At 43.9% G+C, this 18,476-nt stretch overlaps 1 protein-coding gene across 1 annotated transcript in view; it reads left to right on the top strand.

The window, feature by feature from the left end:
* LOC143155806 (potassium voltage-gated channel subfamily KQT member 1-like) overlaps positions 1-12,963 on the top strand; it is a 531,395-nt gene extending 518,432 nt beyond the window's left edge. Inside the window, exon 17 of the mRNA XM_076328783.1 lies at positions 12,729-12,963. Coding sequence (XP_076184898.1) covers positions 12,729-12,884 — 156 coding nt within the window. The 3' untranslated portion in view covers positions 12,885-12,963. The remainder of the gene's footprint in view (positions 1-12,728) is intronic.
* Positions 12,964-18,476: the final 5,513 nt, after the last annotated feature.

Here is an 18,476-nt window from a genome sequence, read left to right as displayed (position 1 = left end):
GTATGCTAAGTCACAAGTGTTTGAACTAGAGCTGGCAGGAGATTTTACATCGAAACGCTTCTTCCCTGGCAAAATTTGCAGGACCTGCTGTATTACAGAAAATCATATTGACTTTGATGAATTTTTTAGGAACAACAAGTAAAAACAAGTGCAGACTTGAATGGAGGTATTTCAGTGTTTTTAAAAATGAAAAGTTGTGGGGGCATGTATTTCACAGTGATTTTGTCTTCTGCAAATTATTAGCAAATAATAAAGGGAAAAATTTAGATTTCATGGCAAAGAAATTATTTGCTTTTGCCCAGGTTTGGCATGGTCTGGGGGTCTGGGAGATTTTTTTTATTTTGAATCGTCTTGCAGAATAGCAAATCCACTTCCTTATTAACAGTAATTAAAACCTTAGCTCAAATTCCTAGAAAAGAAGCAGTTGTGTGCCTTACAATGGACATTTCAGCTGACTATACCACAGGTAAGGGAAAGCAGGGCAAAGAACCCCAGCTTTTTTGATGGGGTACACAGTGCCTCAGCTGGAGCACAGCATGTGACCCCAGTTCACTTAGGGCTTTTGCTTTTCCTTCTGTTTCTGTGTAACCTGCAAGCTGTAAAAGAGTCATATAAGCACGGAGGAGGAGGCATCCGTAGCCCTGGGATCCAGGCTGGAGGCAGCTCTCCTACATGGGTAGTCTTTGCTGTGCTGCACAGCTCTCCTGGGCTTGCTCCTGAGTCCAGCCAAGGCTGGACCGTGGACCTGTATAGCACAGGGAGGGCAGGAGGGTGCAGCTGGGGTGGGCAGGGCCATGCCTTTCAGCAGCAGCAGGGCTTAACCATGCTCTTTCATCCTGGTTTCAGGGCTGGGCATGCAGTGAAGGAAGCCAAGCACAGCGGTCAGGCAGCCAAAACCAGAGCCTCTATGTCATGGATTCATGGTGATGGTCATTTTTCGTTTACACTATACTGGTGCAGAAAGACAAGCACTCAGTCACAACTGGGATTTTTAATATGCATCAAAACATGAAAGTGAAAGCTTTCTAAAGTATTAATTAGCGAAAAGATAGATATCTTATTTTCCTTCTCACTGATAACTAGTTCCATATGGAGTTAAACAAGTTTGCTCTAAAGGGATGAGAAACATTGCAGACAACAAATAACCCAGGCATTTTTATATACAGCTTAGACTTATTGTAGATTATATTGAGTTAGTAGATCAAAGTCATAGTTCATGGTGAGTAGAAGTAATATAGAGCAAATAGATGTGAAGCTAGGCAATTAAATCCGTGGGGTTCTCGGTAGTCCCAACCGGTACCTATTTTATTAATGAATTTTAGCTTATTGACCTGAAGAAGGTCTGTTTTTCCCCCACGGCAGAAAGTTGTGTTAAGACCTCCATGGCTTCCCAGTTCTACCTCTAGAACCTCAAAAAAGCCAGTAACCCAAAATTTTAATTAAACTGCAGCACCGGTTTAAATTATTTTACTAAATGCTGCGACAGTGAAATCTCACCAGGCCTTTCTTATATTCCTACACCTCAATGTTCATGTTAATACATGTCCCTTTTTATTGCTGTGCTTTTTCTCTGCAAGATATATGAAAAAGAAGAGACATGCAAGAGAAAAATGATTGTTTCTCTGGGCAAGATCTATAATATTCTTCTCCCCAGCAGTATTCCCTGCAGTATAAGGCTAAACAGCTGTAAGAGCAATGGTAGGTATAACTGAATTTTTTTTCCTTAATTAACAGTGCAGTGCCTTGCAACAGAAAACTGAAGCAGGTTTCTGCTGACTTAGCATATGCCTCATGAGGAATAAATCTATCTGGCAATTATGGCTTTGCGTCTCCTGCCCTGTCTCCTGTTGTTTGTATAAGACACCGGTACTTCTGCCACAGGCTTCTTCATACAGCTGTCCTGTCAATGCCAGCTTTCATAGGTAATCCATCTAGCTCAGCAGAGTTCAAATAAGACACCTCCCTTTCTTTACTTTAATTAATGCTTTATTTGAGTCTCCCCTGGGGATGTAGTCATGCTGATTTTTCAAATTTCTCTGTTATTTTTCAAGCACAAAAGAAATGGAAAATGTCTACCATTGAGATTCTGGATTTGGAAAAGCTGCTTTACTCAGTTTCCTATTCTCAGTCAGTGTTTTAAATGTCCGTGGACATCTCTTTAGCTACAGAATGTATTATGCAATTAATTCTCTAGCTTGGGAAGGAGAAAAAAGACAAATCCAGTCAAATTCATTCTCCCTGCAATCTCTTCTGATATTCTGCATCCACAGTTACTATAGCTACAGCCAGTTTATGCACTGATTTATGCTGTCACACCCCACGTATTGCTCAGACCCTTCCAGGTGCTGAGCAATCTCAGCTCAAGTCACGAACAGTTTCTTGCTGCGTAGTTGCTTTTCCTGCACAGTTTATGCTTGTGGCTTTTGCTGTTCTGGGACTGAATGCTGTGGCTTGGTATGGCTGAACAGACAGACAGACACCCTCAAACGTCGGGTCACTGCGGCTGCAAAACCGGACCAGACAGTCCTGAGTCCACCCACTCGCCGTGACTTTTTCAAGGATTCATTAAAAATATGTGTGTGGCAGTGCTGTTAATCAGGCCTGGTATACACAAGCAAGCTAGTAAAATCCATCAAATGACAGATAAGCCAGACAGGCTAAAACCAAAGGGTTCAGCAAAGCATGTTGGAATCAGTAAGAATCAAGAACTGCTACACCCTCAGTCAGCACTGTCTGATAGTATTTTACTTGCTTTGGGTTTCTGTGTTTTAATGGGCAAACAATGGTGTTTTGTAATCCTCAGGATTTAAATACGTAACACCACACTGTGCTTCTGTAGCTTCTTCCTCAAATTGTGTTGCATGCGTTAAGCAAGTCTTGCGGCATCCTTCAAAGGGTGTGAGAGTTTCAGTGAACTTGTTGCATAAAGGTGACCCTAGAGACTTGTCCCATGCAGAGTACAGAAGAAATAAGGGCAGAAGTTTTCATTCACCCTTTTCAACAGCGCATAGTACAAAGGTACAGTTTTCACTTGCCAAGACCCTTATGAGTTAGCTCCTATCGAGCTTACTTCATCTCTTTCACTGAAATAGGGGACACCAAAATGAGTGTCCAGGCACAGGTTTCCCTGGAACAATGAAAGGCATATGGTAGGCTTGATTTCCTGACATCAGCACAAATCTGCTCACAGAGCAGCCCTTAGTTTTGCTACAGGGTTTGGCTAAAATGGTATGACGATTCTTTCGCAGAGCTGAAAATAGAAGCTCAGACGGTGGCCTCCCAGTGACACCCTCTGATCCCTAGACAATCAATCTTTTGCTTCCCGATTAAATTTTTTTTCCTGGCATGACCACCATGCCACACTTCAAGCCTTGCTCTGCCGTGTCCATTTCAATCCTCACAGAGCCAATGGTAGGAAAGACAAAGGAGCACCACCATCTTCTCTCCTCCTGTCCTCTTCCAACAGGGACTGATCTTTTTTCCAGTGCAACTTCCTTCCTTCCTACAGCCAACGTTTCAGCCAACTTTTTAGATTACTCTTACCTTTTGTAGGTCTGTGTCTTCTGCTTTGTACCAAGACTGAAACCTACCCAATTGCATGTGATTTCATGTCAGAAAGATAAGAAATGGCAGATTGTTTGATTCATGTGGTTAACAAATATTGATGAGGCTTATCCAGAAAGTGACTTGTCCTCAATGCAAGAAGGCTGTGCTGGGGAGTAGACTGGAGCTTGGGTTTATGAAGTCCTGGTCTAGTCCTGCAAGAACTGCCTGGAACTTTTCTAGTACCTACATGTCTTACTATCTAGATCGCCATCACCATAATGCCTGTGCTCCTCCCAATAATAACACTCCCTCTCTCCCTCTCTCTTTGCCTTTCTTGCCAACCTATAAGAAAAGATGGACTGATAATTTGAAATAAAGCTTTTTATGTGTGTGAGTGTTGATGGAGGGCAGCTGTGTATCAAAACTTGTGATAAGGCATATAAATGTTACCTTGTCATACACAGTTCATCATCTGTGCTAACTAGATGTTAGCTTAGCTAGATGTCAGGTCAGTAGACCTGGATTAAGTGAATTTGCCCGCTGATCAATAAGTAATCCTTGCAACTAAGCTGAAAGAAACAAACCAGCTGCAGCACAGCCCAAAATGTCCTCCCCATTGCAGGAACTGGTCAAGCCTATCTAGCCATGAGGCTGGTGGGGTTAGATTTTGTTCTCATGGAGGATATTTAATAGAGCTCAAAAAAGCAAAAGTAAAGGCAAAACGATCAGAGCATAGAAGACTTGGTACCATCTCTTCAAAGGTTTAGGTGAGGCACAAATACTGAGTTCATCACACCCATCTAAAATGCTGAGCTTCCACATCCATCTAGTGAAAGGCTAAGGTAATTTCTTTCTCAGTGCTCCTTTGGCAACATTTAAATACTCAGTGCTGCGTTTTCTTTTCCTTGTTTCTCTCTGTCCAGTATTGTTTAGAGATTTAAAAATTAAATTAATCAGCATCTTGGAGCATAAGTTCCAAGGTTGCTTTATTGTGAAATTAAGGTGTGACTCACAGTAGCTGCATATCCACCTTTGAGGCTGGACTAGCTTTGTTATTTTTGCGTGTTGTTTCTTTCCACGCTGGTTTTGCAGCAGGACTTGTAGCCACACAATATAATGAGCTGAGAAATGGTAGTACGTCATCCAGGGTGTGGCTGAAGAGCGATGTCGCAAAGAGAGATGGCAAGATTACAGGGAGGATCTGAGCAGGATCTGGAGGAGGGTGAAGAATGAAACGTCCTGCAACAACAAAAATAACCATTTATGTATGTAAATCAAGAGAAAGGGAGTTCTGCAAAGACTGATTTACCTACCAGGAGAAAATTAGGGAAAACCCAAACATTTCAAAGCACTGGCTGCAAACAGACACACAGGTGCATGTGCATATAGCTAAAATGAGACAAACTCCCTCAGTAGTTACAACACACCCAGCAGCCAAGTGCTGCTGCATAATGGCGGCTGTGGAAAGTTATGGTTGTGTCCATTCAGAGAGTGGCACCGCTTGAATTTCTTCAGCTAGAAACAAGTACTTCTGGGAGCAGTAGAAATTATGCGGCCTGGTTTCCTGTGGCTCTGTATTTTGTGGTTGATTATCCGAGGCTAATAAGGGGCAAGAGCTGAATAAAGCTTTTCCTGTGGTCAGGGCATCCTGTGTGGATTCTCCGGGGTCTAATAATACAGTTCACCTTCCTCTTCTGTCCTTCCTTCAATGAGGGACTAATTTGGATGTCTGTCTTCTGCACAAGTGCCAGACTTTCAGAAATCTGTCCAAACTTTTTATCTGTAAGGACTCTGTCTCTCTGGCAAACATGTCTGAAGCTGGTCAGCTTACTCCAAAGCTTCTGTGGCAACATATACACAGATACATCATCAGCTAAACCTCATTTACTTAGGAAGCCAGGATTCATTTAAAAAAAAAAAAATCACACCTTCCCCAAAGCAGTAACACTGCTAACATAATCTGCGTGCTGACCAGGCCTGCTTTAGAAAGCCAGGGCTGAACTCTTGACAGTTACTTAGCGATTAAGCAAATGGCATCTTACACCAGAATCAGCAACCACAAACACAGGTCTTGCTGCAGAGGTTCATCAGTGCAACTGTGGCATAGGAAATATAAAAATATAATGCTCACCAAAAGGCTACCAACAGGAAATACCCCAGGAACAAAGTGCAGAGGGATAGACCTTTGTGTTTTCATTTAAACAGGAAAGGTAGATGGAAACCAAAACAAATGAAGCTATACTTAAAATAAAGATTACTATATTCTAGGCCGCCAAAGGTTATAACACCTGACCTAAGAATGGGTGGGGATGTTTGGAATAAAGGAAGGGAGGCCTGGAAAATTGTGGACTTATCTAGATAAGTTTCATGGAATGAAAATAAACAACCGATATCTGCTAAGGGGTACACGGAATAAGTCAAACAAGACAGTCTGGTGGTTTATATATTTTTTGGTGTTCGTGGAGAATTGGGTCTGCCAGAACAACAGGCTGTCATGGAAGTGCGTTTTGTGTAGCTTCTACTCATTTACCTGTTTACCTGACCTCTGAGGTTAGTGACAAAAGCTCCCATTGATTGAAGCTGGTCTTTCCGTGCTATTTGCACCCTCAGCAGAATGAAGCGAGGAGCTGCACGGCTCAGTGTTGGGGCAGGGAGTGCTGGCAGTTGGCTAGGAGACATTGACATACCACAGTGAGATGTTTCCCTGTGTACGTGCCACCTGGCAACCTTGCTTTGGGATACAGCATCGTTTTAGGAATCAGGCCAATTCCAAATCTGTTACAACTCATCCCAAAAACAGTCAGTTAATGGGAGCCTGTTCATCAAAGCCCTCTTGTTGTTGTTGTTGTTGTTTTAAGAGGAGATACAAGCTGCCAGTTCTCTGCTAATATTAATGCCAAAGTCATTTCATGAAGGATGCCACGGTAGATGCCATTTATCCTTCCTCAGAGACTTAAAAAATGGTGGTGTAGATATATGTCTGTGCATATGTGTGTATGAGTACTTTAGGAGACTCCGAAAGCTTATCCTAAAGGTGTAGTCTTGCAAACTGTTGACCATTCTGGCTCCAGTCCAGCAAAGCACTTAAATATTTGGTGAACTCAGCAAGACTCTTCACATGCTTCAAGCTAACACATCCATAAGCACTTTGTTGGACCAGGCTCACAGAGGCTGCACTACAGCCGCACCTTGCACAAGAGAAATCTCCCCAAGCTAGTTGTGGTCTCTATGGCTGGCATGTCCATTTGCTTCCTCACAGACAGCTACCAACAGGCTACATCAACATTCACATTGTCTGGCCATGCTAAAAAGAAGAAGAAAATGTTTTGGTGGCTTCAGCACTTCACCTCAGTGAAATTTCTCTAACAGGGGACACACAAGGTGAGAGGGAGGCAGTTTTGTATGCAGTGCTGTAAAGAAAAGATTTCCCTTCCCAGAATCAGCAGTCTCTGGACAGCAATAAATCCACTCACGGACATGATAAAAAATAAAGCGATTCCTAAAATAAACAATTCAGACTTCAAACCGTACGATAGGCAATTAGTATGTTTGAATAATTGGGTGTAACTGTAGGCAGAGAGAAGCTACAAGACCAGATGTGCATATAAAGCTAAACATAGGCTTTACAGGATCTAATCAAATCAGTCCACCATCTGCTATGAGAAGAAAAATCGTGTGACAGACCTGGTCAACATGAGAAAATGGCACGAATTTCTGGATAATGAGCTTAAGCTAAATCAATATGTTACACGAGTCAGAAATGGAAGCATCCATAAAATGGATTGCACTAGTTCAACTAAATCACATCTGATTTTACTAAATACCATTTTCTCCTATGAACTAGACCTTAGGTGACCTATCACAGATAACAAGCTGGGAATATTCAGAAATAAGTGCATGCAGGTAGAATAGCTCATGGCAGACAAAGGTTCACATACACTTTTCTCTCCATACAAAATAAATCCTACCCATCAGACAACTCTTTTCCAAGCAGTTGGTGTTAAAGCCCTCAAATGAAGTGTTTGAAAGTCAGAGCTGCAGCAGGTGGATCCAGCTTCATTTTGGCTACCTCGGGAGCCAGGAGCTGCAGCAAAGGCTGGAGACAGAGGAAATGGTAGGGTCTTGGGGGGGGGCATGTCTAGGTGGTGGTAAGCCTGTGAGCCCAGAGGTGGGCCACTGCTAGAGAAGGGGTGTTCAGTGGGCTGGCTGAGGACTCTGGTGGTTTGGAAACCCTGGGCTAGGATGTTGTGTTTGCATGCACTGGGGCAGCTGCCATGGCAGCTCTGGCCCCAGAGGTGGTTGACTTTGCAGTGGCAGCTGGAAAATACCACATAACACCTTGCAGACACTCTGGGAATGCCCTTGCTCGCCTCCTGTGGCCTACTGTGCTTGGTGCCTCTTGGTCATCTGTGCTTAGGTTTGCAGTTTGTTGTGGGATGAGGGCTGCATGTCAGGGAGAGGAAGCTTGGATGTCTTGTGGGGCTTCCAGAACCAAAGCACCAATACAGTACAGCGGCTCCAATAGCAGGGGATGGGGCTCAACAGTGCAGTAGCTCTTACAGTCCTCCACCCCTGCCACGACACCTTGGGCTGTCCTGTGGGCACAGTTTCATAGTTTTCCCGACTTGAGTGAGGCAAACAGGAAGCCAAAGTCAATCCAGCTTAACCAAAAGCAGAACTTATTGTTGCTCTATGACATTTTGATTGGTAACACAAATTTGGGCTGCCTTCTCTCGCTCCTCCATTTCGTGCTGCATCCCCGGTACCAGCAGCCCAGACGTTGCAGATAACTGCACGAAGGCTGTACAGCTCAGCCATTTTGATCAGTTCATGTAGGACTGCTACAGACAGGGAGAGAGCAGAGCCTTAAGGAGGCGACAGCAACTTTATTTGATTTATGATGTTTAGCTTTTGATACAAAGCTCCACCTACTTAGCAACATATGAGTGTGTTTGTGGGTTTACAGATTTACTTCAGTGCTCCAGCAGACCATCTTCCCCTTCTGCTACTCCTCTGGAAATAGTTCAAGTCAGTGTGTTGTGCACATAATTGATACTGGCTTTCCCAGCCTCCAGAAATCATATTAAAAAGATAGGCACAACCTGTGGGGAGGGATTTTTCCAGCTTAAAGTGAGAGGATTTGGGGGAGACCATGTGGCTACTCCAACTGAGTTTTCCACACATGCATTTTGTTTATGTTGTGCATGTGCAAAACATGTCAGAAAAAAGCTCTCAGGGGAGTTAGGAATCTGTCCAGCATGTGGCAAATCCCCAGCACAATCCAGTCCTCCTTCTCCATGCTGCTGCCATTCCTAGGGTCTCCTTCTCCACAAGGCGTTTCTGCAGCAGGAGCCCACCGAGGTAAAATGGGGTATTTAGATAAGGGGTCAAGACACCAGCTGTCACAAACAGAGGCTCAAAAGCAACCTCAAATAGCACATAGGTATTGAAAGTCAACGTGGTGCTCAAGGTGAAGGGCAGGGACACCCTGCGTCCCACAGGTTGACTGACCCAGTTCCCTTTCAGGGCTTGCTGTGACTCCCTGGAGCTGGTTGGAAGACATTTTCTTTGTCTACCAGTCCTGCATGTCACCATGGAATTCAGCCCCTTTTCACAGGGGGATGTTAAAATGAATATACATTTCAACACTCCTTCAGCTCACCTCATAGCCCCAATAACAACGGTGTAATATTTTAAACTGCTTTTGCAAGTCTCCTTTCTACAGGGCAGTTGAAAGGATATAAAAGCATTTTAACAATTCTATAGATCATCTCCGGAGCGCTTTTGTGATGTGGGAGAACAGAAGTTTTGTTGCCATTTGCCCGTGGACAGCTGCCAAACTCACCTGTCTCCACCGAGCCTGCGAGGGGCATATCACATCTCTCTGGAAACTCTGCGGCCAGCCCCGGATGGCTTCTCACTTTACTCAGCCGAAAAACATGTTACACAATTTAACCCTTTGCCCGTGCACTTGCCTGTGTGTGTTACTCAAAACTGGCAACTCGTTCTGTTTGGGCTTAAGGAAAGTAATAGCTGCTAGGTGGTTTTGGAGAAACCTAAAACCAGGACTTTCTTGTGAAAAACCTTCACGCATGTGAAAAGTCTTCTAACCCTGCAAGTCATCCTACTGACTTCAGTCAAGCCTTGAAGTGTCCACAGCTCTCCTTTTGCCACTCCTTAATCACAGTTAACCAGCTCCAAATTTGACCCCTTTTTAATAGGCTCCAATTCGACAAGGTACTTAAGAATTTGTCTTTCTGACTAAAGTTTTACCAGCCTAGTTGCATGTTCAAAGTAAGGCATATTTTGGAGCATCTGAAGCCAGAAAGTGGTGGCTTGATCCTGTGTATAAAATACAAAGCTAAGGATTAGAAGAGATCTGCCACTGACTACATCTTCTTACGGGTCGCTTAATTTTGCAGGGTCCTGCTTCTAATCTCAAAAATGGCCATTAAAACCCTCCCATGCATATGGTTGACACAGAAGAACTGAGCAGCTTCGTTTGTTAATGTTCAGGAAATATTTGCAGATCCTTGTGTGGAAGGTGTGACAGAAGTATACTGTAATCTACTCCCTTATGTATGAATTTCTCTTTTTCCCTCCCTACAAATGAATATTTACGTTCTCCACCCTCCTCCTCTCCTGGAAAGAAAAGTGCATAAAATTATTCCCCATCACATTCTTTCACTGAGTTGGCAAAATACAGAGAAACACAGCAAGTTTAAATGATATGGAATATGCAGGCATAGCTTATCTAAGATCAAGTGTGCAGATCAAAATCAACAAAGACTCACAAAAGAAAGACCCAAAAGATCTTTCATCTGCCTGATCCCATTTCCCTGCCTACACCTCTTTTTACCCTACTGTAATGTATTAGTTCTGCTTTAGTTTCTGCTCTGCGCAACATTTCTGCTTAAGAAAGATTCTGTTGAGTCATTACCAGCATCAGCCAAACAGGCTTTTCAAGAATGGAGGAGAAAATAAAGGCTGTGGTTTTTAAATTAATTCCATGCTGCTTAACCCTTAAACCTCTAGTGACTTCCAGACTTCCAACCAATTTAATGCTGAGCAGAATATGTAGCTGTTGTGCCCAAGATGAGAGCACTGTCAGTGCTTCTCTTGGTGACCACACCAGAGAGAGAGACCTGCCACAGCAGCATCGACAACTTTCTCCTAGCAGCTCATTAGATACGGGAAAAGGCAGAGATGCTACTGGTGGTGTGGGGTCAGGCAGGTCAGACACAGCCTCTGCCAGGGTCCCTTCCCCTCAACCAAAGAGCATCAATATCTACTGGAGTTGCTGGTGGACAGTGACTCATCCCACGCCAAGCTTGGCACCAGCTGCCCTGCACCCAGGGGGGGCTGCAGTGAGCAGCCCCCATCCTCCCATGCCCACACACCTTGCCCTGCCCGCCCTGGTCACTGCTCAGGCAGTGCCAGCCATGCGCCTGAAAGCACTCAGGCAGAAATTGTAGTGAAAGGCTATACTATCTAACCCATACTCTAAATACTGCCTCCTTGCTGCTTGAAAATACTGCCTCAGATAACCCGCACCCACACAGAAGAAGAGACAGGGAGAGGGAATTTTGCTACTAGAAGACAGTAGTCATGAAAGTAGAAATGAAAGAGAGAGGAGCACATCTCTCCCTTCATGAGGTAGAAGAGATACTCCAGTCCTCCTTCCTCCAGCAGGTTGTATATAGGAGAGAATAGTGGTTGCCAAAATGATATAACTTGAATAAGCTCCTGGTACCTTGAGGTTTGAGGGGCCCCCAGGGGAGCAGACACTTGGAGTGAGAAAAGGCAGAGGAGGGGAAAGCGGATAAGGTGGTTTTCTTTGCCTTGGTTTTTAAAGCAATCTCAGCCTGCTAAACTTTCAGTCCATGCTGCCAATGGCTATTTCCAAAGTTATCTTTGCACAGGAAAAGGCTGGAATCCTTCTCTCTCTCTCTCCCCCCCCCACTTATTGTCTCTGTCTCCCTTTTTAATGAAAGCTCAGTTTAGATCTGATATCACTTTAAAAGGTTTGCTATCAAAGTTTATTAGACCCACTGGGACAGATCACAGTTTTCAGAGGCTCAGAGTTTCACGGCAGATAACTGTAAAGTGAACCATCCAATGTTCTTCAAAATGCTCATTTTTCTTGGACTCATCTATTACACAAAGCTGCACTGTATTCAAGCACCCTTAGAAGTGATCCCAGTTGCTTACAGGATGCTGGCCACAGTTTTGCCTTTAGAGCAAACTAGAGCAGTCAACAGTCCTCAGCCTGTCCCACTGGCTGATGCTAAGGTGAGCGGGATGCCATTTGCAGTGAAGGCAAGCCCTACCAGCACAACAGGATAATGCCTGCTTTGGGCTCCTAGATAAAGACCAGGATTTCAAAAAGCAGTAGAAAGTATGAGAGCAGTGTCCCTTTAAAAATCCAGGTTTGCCTTTCCCTGCTTAAAAGTAATAATAACTAGAAAAGCCTCCTCTGCCTAGGGACTATGCCTGAGAAATTTCAGCTGTAGAGGAAAGACATGAGAGGAGGGATTAGCATGTCAAGCTTCCTATAGAATGGTTGTTCTTTTTTTAATGAAGTCATTGGTATTATTATGTGGTTTTTAGTAGTTTATCCTCCTAACAATGCATGGGAATAAACACCGTATCTGGTAGGATCTCTGACTGTAACATGTATCACAGAGGCATCTATTTACAGTGTGAAGGGAGGGGAGCTCTTTCATTTCCCAAGTCAGTAATGGAAAGCATGATGTCCTACAACTAAGGGTGGTGAAGCACTGGGAGAGGTAGTGGGAAAAAACACTCACGATAAACCGAAGAGCAAAAGAGAGTTTCGGGGCAGATATTTGCAGGATGCATCATCACCGAGAGAAGTTGGCAACCCTGGGAATAGACTGAGAGACAAAATGGCTGACTCAAGCGGCCAAATGCTCGGGCCACCAATGTCCTGTCCTTCTGCTGCCACTTCACATGGCTTTACACCCTCCCCTGTGACTTCGTAGCGTCATTCAACCTTTCTACAGCAACAGGCTAGACAAAACTCGGAGGAACTGGTGGTTCTCAGATGCCAACGCTTCCTGCCAGGCTTTATCCTCCCAGAGCTTTTGGCTAGTGAGTGCCTCTCACCAGAAGCATGTGCAACCATTTGACAGCTCATCTGCTTTCTGATTCCTTAACAGGTCATGCAGATGGACCAGAAGCTAGATGACATCCTGAACACGCTCCAGGCTCAGTTCGGGGATCAGCCACAGGCACAGATGTCAGGGCCAGCCACCCCATCTGTCAGACAGCTACAGACAACCTCAGATTCCCCCCCAGTGAACCGGAAAATTTGAAAGCCGGAGGACAGCCACATGCCACCCTCTCATTCTTTTACGTCCAGTTATTTTTAAGTCTTGGTGTCTCAGGATTCGGCTGTGTCGTGGGTGAAATGAAATATTCTGCTGTAGTAGATTAAATAAAAAAATGAGAAGCAGCAAGAAGCCAGTCACGACCCTAAGAGAGCACATAAGTTTTGCACCTGGTTTATTAGCCATCATTAGCTAACCTCTGTCAGCCTATGGTGGTCCCATGCAGCTAGCCCCATTTAGGCTGACTGCACACGCACAGGGCACGCTGTTGAGGTAAGCATCCAAGCGAGGGTTAGGATGACCCATTTGTGGGTGCGGAAGGGGAAAAGGACTGGTTTTTTGGCATTTAATCACTAAGTTTAATGCTCACAGCATGCCCAAAAGGGGGAAAAGAGCCAGCATTTGAACATGAAACAAATGGAAATCAGTGAACAGGAAAATTAAACAGCATGTTTTGACTTCTACCAAGCAGTGAGGATCATAAGAAGGGCAGATTTATATGCTAGTGCGAATGACAAAGTAAAAACAACAGGCTACTGATTAAAAATATGGAAGTGTACACAGGCTGGTTGACATATGAAAAACTGAAGCAAAGACTTCAGCTAATTAAAGCAAAGGGTTGCAAATGAGATGAGATGCATGTTGGAACAGACAGGCAAGAGAGATAGTATCTGCGTAGGCTTACTGCACAAGAACACTGTAATAGCTATCAGCTACGCTGATGACTGTTATGCAAAATGTTCTCAAGCTTTTACCTTCATTCAGCAGTGGTTGTTGACTCCGGTTGCCTTAATTTTAACATAAGAAACCTGTATGGTAATTGGCTGTGAAATATCTGTAAAGCTCGGTTCAAGTCACTGAGTAACAGGGTGCTGCAGGAGGGCTGCAGCTGTGGTTGAGAATGGCAGGGTTTCTTAAAACAAAAATGCACATACTGTTGATGAAAGTTAATCGCTGTTTAAATAAACTGCTGTATATAATTTTAAATGCTAGATTTTTTTTTTCTTTATAATCTGGTTGTAAATCAAGTGCATATCTGGCTGATATACTGTCACTGTGAAATGGATCTTACCTGGCACTCCAGAAAAGGGATGATACAACACTGTTGCTAAATATGTAAATAATAAACCAAGCTAAAAAGGGTGCAGTGTTATTTACTCAAGTCTTTTTAATGTATTTGCATAACTAACCATTTGAATGAGCAGAAGTCTGCAGAGCAAAGGCCTGATTCCTGGGAAATCCTAAATATATTCTATTCCCACTCATATCTATGGAAGCAAAGCCGGCACTGCATTTAAAAGCAACCTGAAAGACTGGTCCCTTAATAAGCATTTATTTGGACCAATGACTGGTCCATTTCAATGTAATCAAATTAGCTTCTAACTATTACCTGTCCCTTTAAAACTCTTTCCCAGGTTTGTGTGTCTGGGAATTCAAGCTTGGAAAGAGCACAATGAGACTGATTCCAATCTTTAGATTGCAGGCGTGTCTTAGACAGAATATTAATGATGTGTGAGAGGCAATAAAAAAAAAAGCAATGTGGTTTTAATTAAATCAGCTGACAAGCTGCCATTCCATCTTGTCTGATTACTACGGAGTTACTGAACATGACCAAATACAGCATGTAACATGGGAAAATGGTAAATAATCATTGTCAGAGCATTGAGTTGCTCCTGACTTTGAGTCAGAGTCATGAGCTTCTGCAGTGGTCCTTCATATAACCTCACTGGCCACTCGGAGCTAAATGGGCAACTGGACACCAAAGGTAGGTACTGTTTCATCAGCCACAGGTAAAAAAATCTCCCAGAGATCCCTTTGCCACAGAGGTTCAGAAGACAAGCAATGCAGCTTTCAGCAGAAGGGCTCAGGGACTTCTATGGCCAATACAAGGTGAAACTTCCTTCTGGTACACTACAGATATTTGTGTGAGGGGTATGTGTGGTCACTGTTTTGTGGACCGAGGAATGCAACAGTATTTTACTTACTAATGAGTCTCAGTAGAAATGTTAAGGCACTATACATACAGTAACACTACTCTGAAGTGCCTGGAAAACACACTGAAGGCCCTTCCCCGGAAAATTCAGTTAAACAAAATAAAAGTGGTCTCAGCTACAGAGAGTGTCAGAAGGGATGAGTGGGTGGGAGGAAAGGATAAAGAGGCCCACAGTGGTCCCTTCAGAAAAAAAGAATGTGTGCAAGTGTGTGTGCATGTGTGTGCACGTGTCTTTTTTTTTTAACCACAAGCCAAAGTTTCCCCAGAGCCTGAGCCTTCAAGGGTTTGAAAATCCAGCAGTGCTGGCCAGCCATCCGCTTTATGGCTGGCCACTGCGAACACTGCCGTGTGGCATAACATGTTCAGACAGCACCATCAACATGTGACCGCAAGGATCACTATTGCCACGAAGGAGAGATAAGGGTGTGGCCTGAACAAATTGCAGTGAGGAAGGAAGGCGGCTGGTGGGAGACACCCATTTTCACACCATATGATGAGATTAATGGTAAAAACATAAAAGCAACATAGCTTAGCCTTACTTAAGCAAATCTCCACACCCACAGCTAAGACAAGGGTTGCCATCTAGCAAAACTTTTCTGATTTCCCAGGGGCAAAAGTATCCAGGAGTAGCACTGATGCGACCATCTGGTAATACTACCTGACCCTTCTTCTGAGCAGAGATGGTTTTGCACAGTGAACAGACTGCATATTAATACATTTGCATGTCATGAGTATTTTGAGTGCCCCTCTACCAAGATGTGCTATCAGCAAACATTCAGCAGCAAGCTATGATTTCCCAAGGCAAGAACTGACTTCTACTCAATGTGTTTTTGTCAGGCCTCACCATCCACTAAGCAGCTAGTAACAGCATCAGATCTAGGTCATTGTGAATGTAGCGACAACGAATTGGAAAGAGCAGGGAAGAAGCATAGGGATGAGCTTCAGGAAACTCCAAAAACTTGAGGAGTCTTCTTGCAGTCACAAGTCCCATGAAGTCATGAGATGATCTAGTCCATCAAGGAACACTATCAGAAGACTGTCAGGTGCAGCATGGCAGGATTTGCAAACTGCTAACTTTGCTAACTGCAGCATGGATTTCTTGGAGAAACACCACCAAAAGTATCTTCTAGAAGAGTTCCTTCTAAGGGAAACATGTCATAATTTGTCTTGCATGTGATTGGAAAGAAATTAAATTCTTCATGAAGATTATATGCTCCCACAGTTGACTGCCTTGATCCAGCTGTCTGACTTGCCTGAGATTCCTGTTACATGCTGGAGTCCTTCAGGGAATAAATATGCAGCATAGCTGCAGAGGAAAGTTTGACTGCTACGTATGCCATTATTTAAGTAGTTATGTGAAATCCTGGTTGGAAGATTATTAGTAGAGGCCTTGTCCAAAACTCTAACTTCTCTACAGGTTCGTTAAAAGGAAGAGAGCAAAGGTGGACTTACAAGAAGAATTCTGCCTGTGCATTATCTTTTTTGAAAATCATGAGTATCATAGAATCATAGAATCACAGAATGGTTTGGGTTGGAAGGGACCTTTAAAGAACATCTAGTCCAACCCCCCTGCCGTGGGCAGGGACATCTTTCACTAGATCAGGTTGCTCAAAACTGCATCCAACCTGTCTTTGAACACTTCCAAGGATGGGGCATCCACAAGTTCTCTGGGCAACCTCTTCAGTGTCTCACCACCCTCGTCATAAAAAAAAAATCTTCCTTATATCCAAACTGACACTACCATCTTTCAATTTAAAACCATTGCCGCTTATCCCGTCACTACAGTCCCTGGCAAAAAGTCTTTCTCCATCTGTTTTATAAGCCCCCTTTAAGTATTGAAAGGCCTCAAGAAGGTCTCCCCAGAGCCTTCTCTTCTTCAGGCTGAACAACCCCAACTCTCTCAGCCTTGCTTCACAGGAGAAGTGTTCCAGCCCTCTGATAATTTTCACAGCCCTCCTCTGGAACCACTCTACCAGATCCATGTCTTTCTTGTGCTGGGGGCCCCAGAATTGGATGCAGTACTCCAAGTGGGGTCTCATGAGAGCGGAGTAGAGGGACAGAATCACCTCCCTTGACCTGCTGGCCACACTTCTTTTGATGCAGCCCAGGATACGATTGGCTTTCTGGGCTGCAAGCACACATTGCTGGCTCATATCCAATTTTCCATCCACCAGTATCCCCAAGTCATTGTCCACAGTTCTGCTCTCAATCAATTCATCCTCCAGTCTGTATTGATACTGGGCATTTCCCTGACCCAGGTGCAGGACCTTGCACTTGGCCGTGTTGAAATTCATGAGGTTCACATGGGCCCACTCCTCAAGCCTGTCAAGGTCCCTCTGGATGGCATCCCATCCCTCAAGTGTATCAACTGCACCACTCATCTTGTCATCCACAAACTTGCTGAGGGTGCACTTGATCCCACTGTCTATGTCATTAATGAAGATGTTAAATAGTATTGGTCCCAGTACAGACCCTTGAGGGACACCACTTGTCACTGGTTTCCATTTCAACATTGAGCTGTTAACAGAAACTCTTTGGATGCAACCATCCAGCCAATTCCTTATCCATCTAATAGTCCATCCACCAAACCCATATTTCTCCAATTTAGAGATAAGAATGTTGTGGGGGACCATATCAAAGGCCTTACAGAAGTCCAGGTAGATTACATCAGTTGCTCTCCCCTTATCGACTGATGCAGTCACTCCAATGTAGAAGGCCACTGGATTTAGTCAGGCACAATTTGCCCTTGTGAAGCCATGTTGGCTGTCTCTAATCACCTCTTTTTCTTCCGTATGCTTCAACATAACTTCCAGGAGGATGTGTTGCATGATCTTACTGGGCACTGAGGTGAGGCTGACTGGTCAGTAGTTCCCAGGATCCTCCTTATTACCCTTTTTAAAAATGGGTGATATCAAATGTTTCCTCTCAGCAGTGGTTCTAACACAAGGCAAAATTACAGAAAGTATTCCTAGGGAAGTCCATTTGTGTGTTTTCATCTCCATTTCTACTAACATTAGTGCACTGAGTAGGCTATAATGCTTCAGCAGTGATCTGATGTTCATCCTATTCATTTCTCCATGATGGGAGTCCAGCACACACACCACACACCCAGCTGCTGACCAAAGAGTACATTCAGCAAGCTCATTCCTACAGCAACTCTTCTCACATCAGTAAAATAGTAATAATACCATGAACTAACATGGTCCAATGAAGTTATCTGCACCATGCAGCCAGGTCTGCAATGGTCCCACATTGTCTTTTGATTCAGAACAGAGGCATAGACCAGGCGGCCAAGGTCTCTCAAGGCCACAGTATCAGCAGGGGTGGCTTGTCAGGAATGCAGTTTATGGATGCATCAAAAGACAAGAGTACAGGAGATCAAGTAAAGATTAGCTATTTATTTTCAAAAAGGTCACATGTTTTTCTACCTGATCCAATTTCACTGTGAAGATACATGGAGTCCTCCCTTACTAGAGACACCGACACCAACCAAAACAAGATTTTCCACATTCCTTTTAATAATGCATGGCATCCTGAAGCCTGCTGTCTGCCTATGATGATGCAAGATGCTCAGATGTCATTAC

Source organism: Aptenodytes patagonicus, chromosome 1 (assembly GCF_965638725.1).
Source record: "Aptenodytes patagonicus chromosome 1, bAptPat1.pri.cur, whole genome shotgun sequence".
Lineage (NCBI taxonomy): Eukaryota > Metazoa > Chordata > Aves > Sphenisciformes > Spheniscidae > Aptenodytes > Aptenodytes patagonicus.
The sequence above is the reverse complement of the archived record's forward strand: the minus strand, read 5'-3'. Positions and strand labels throughout refer to the sequence as shown.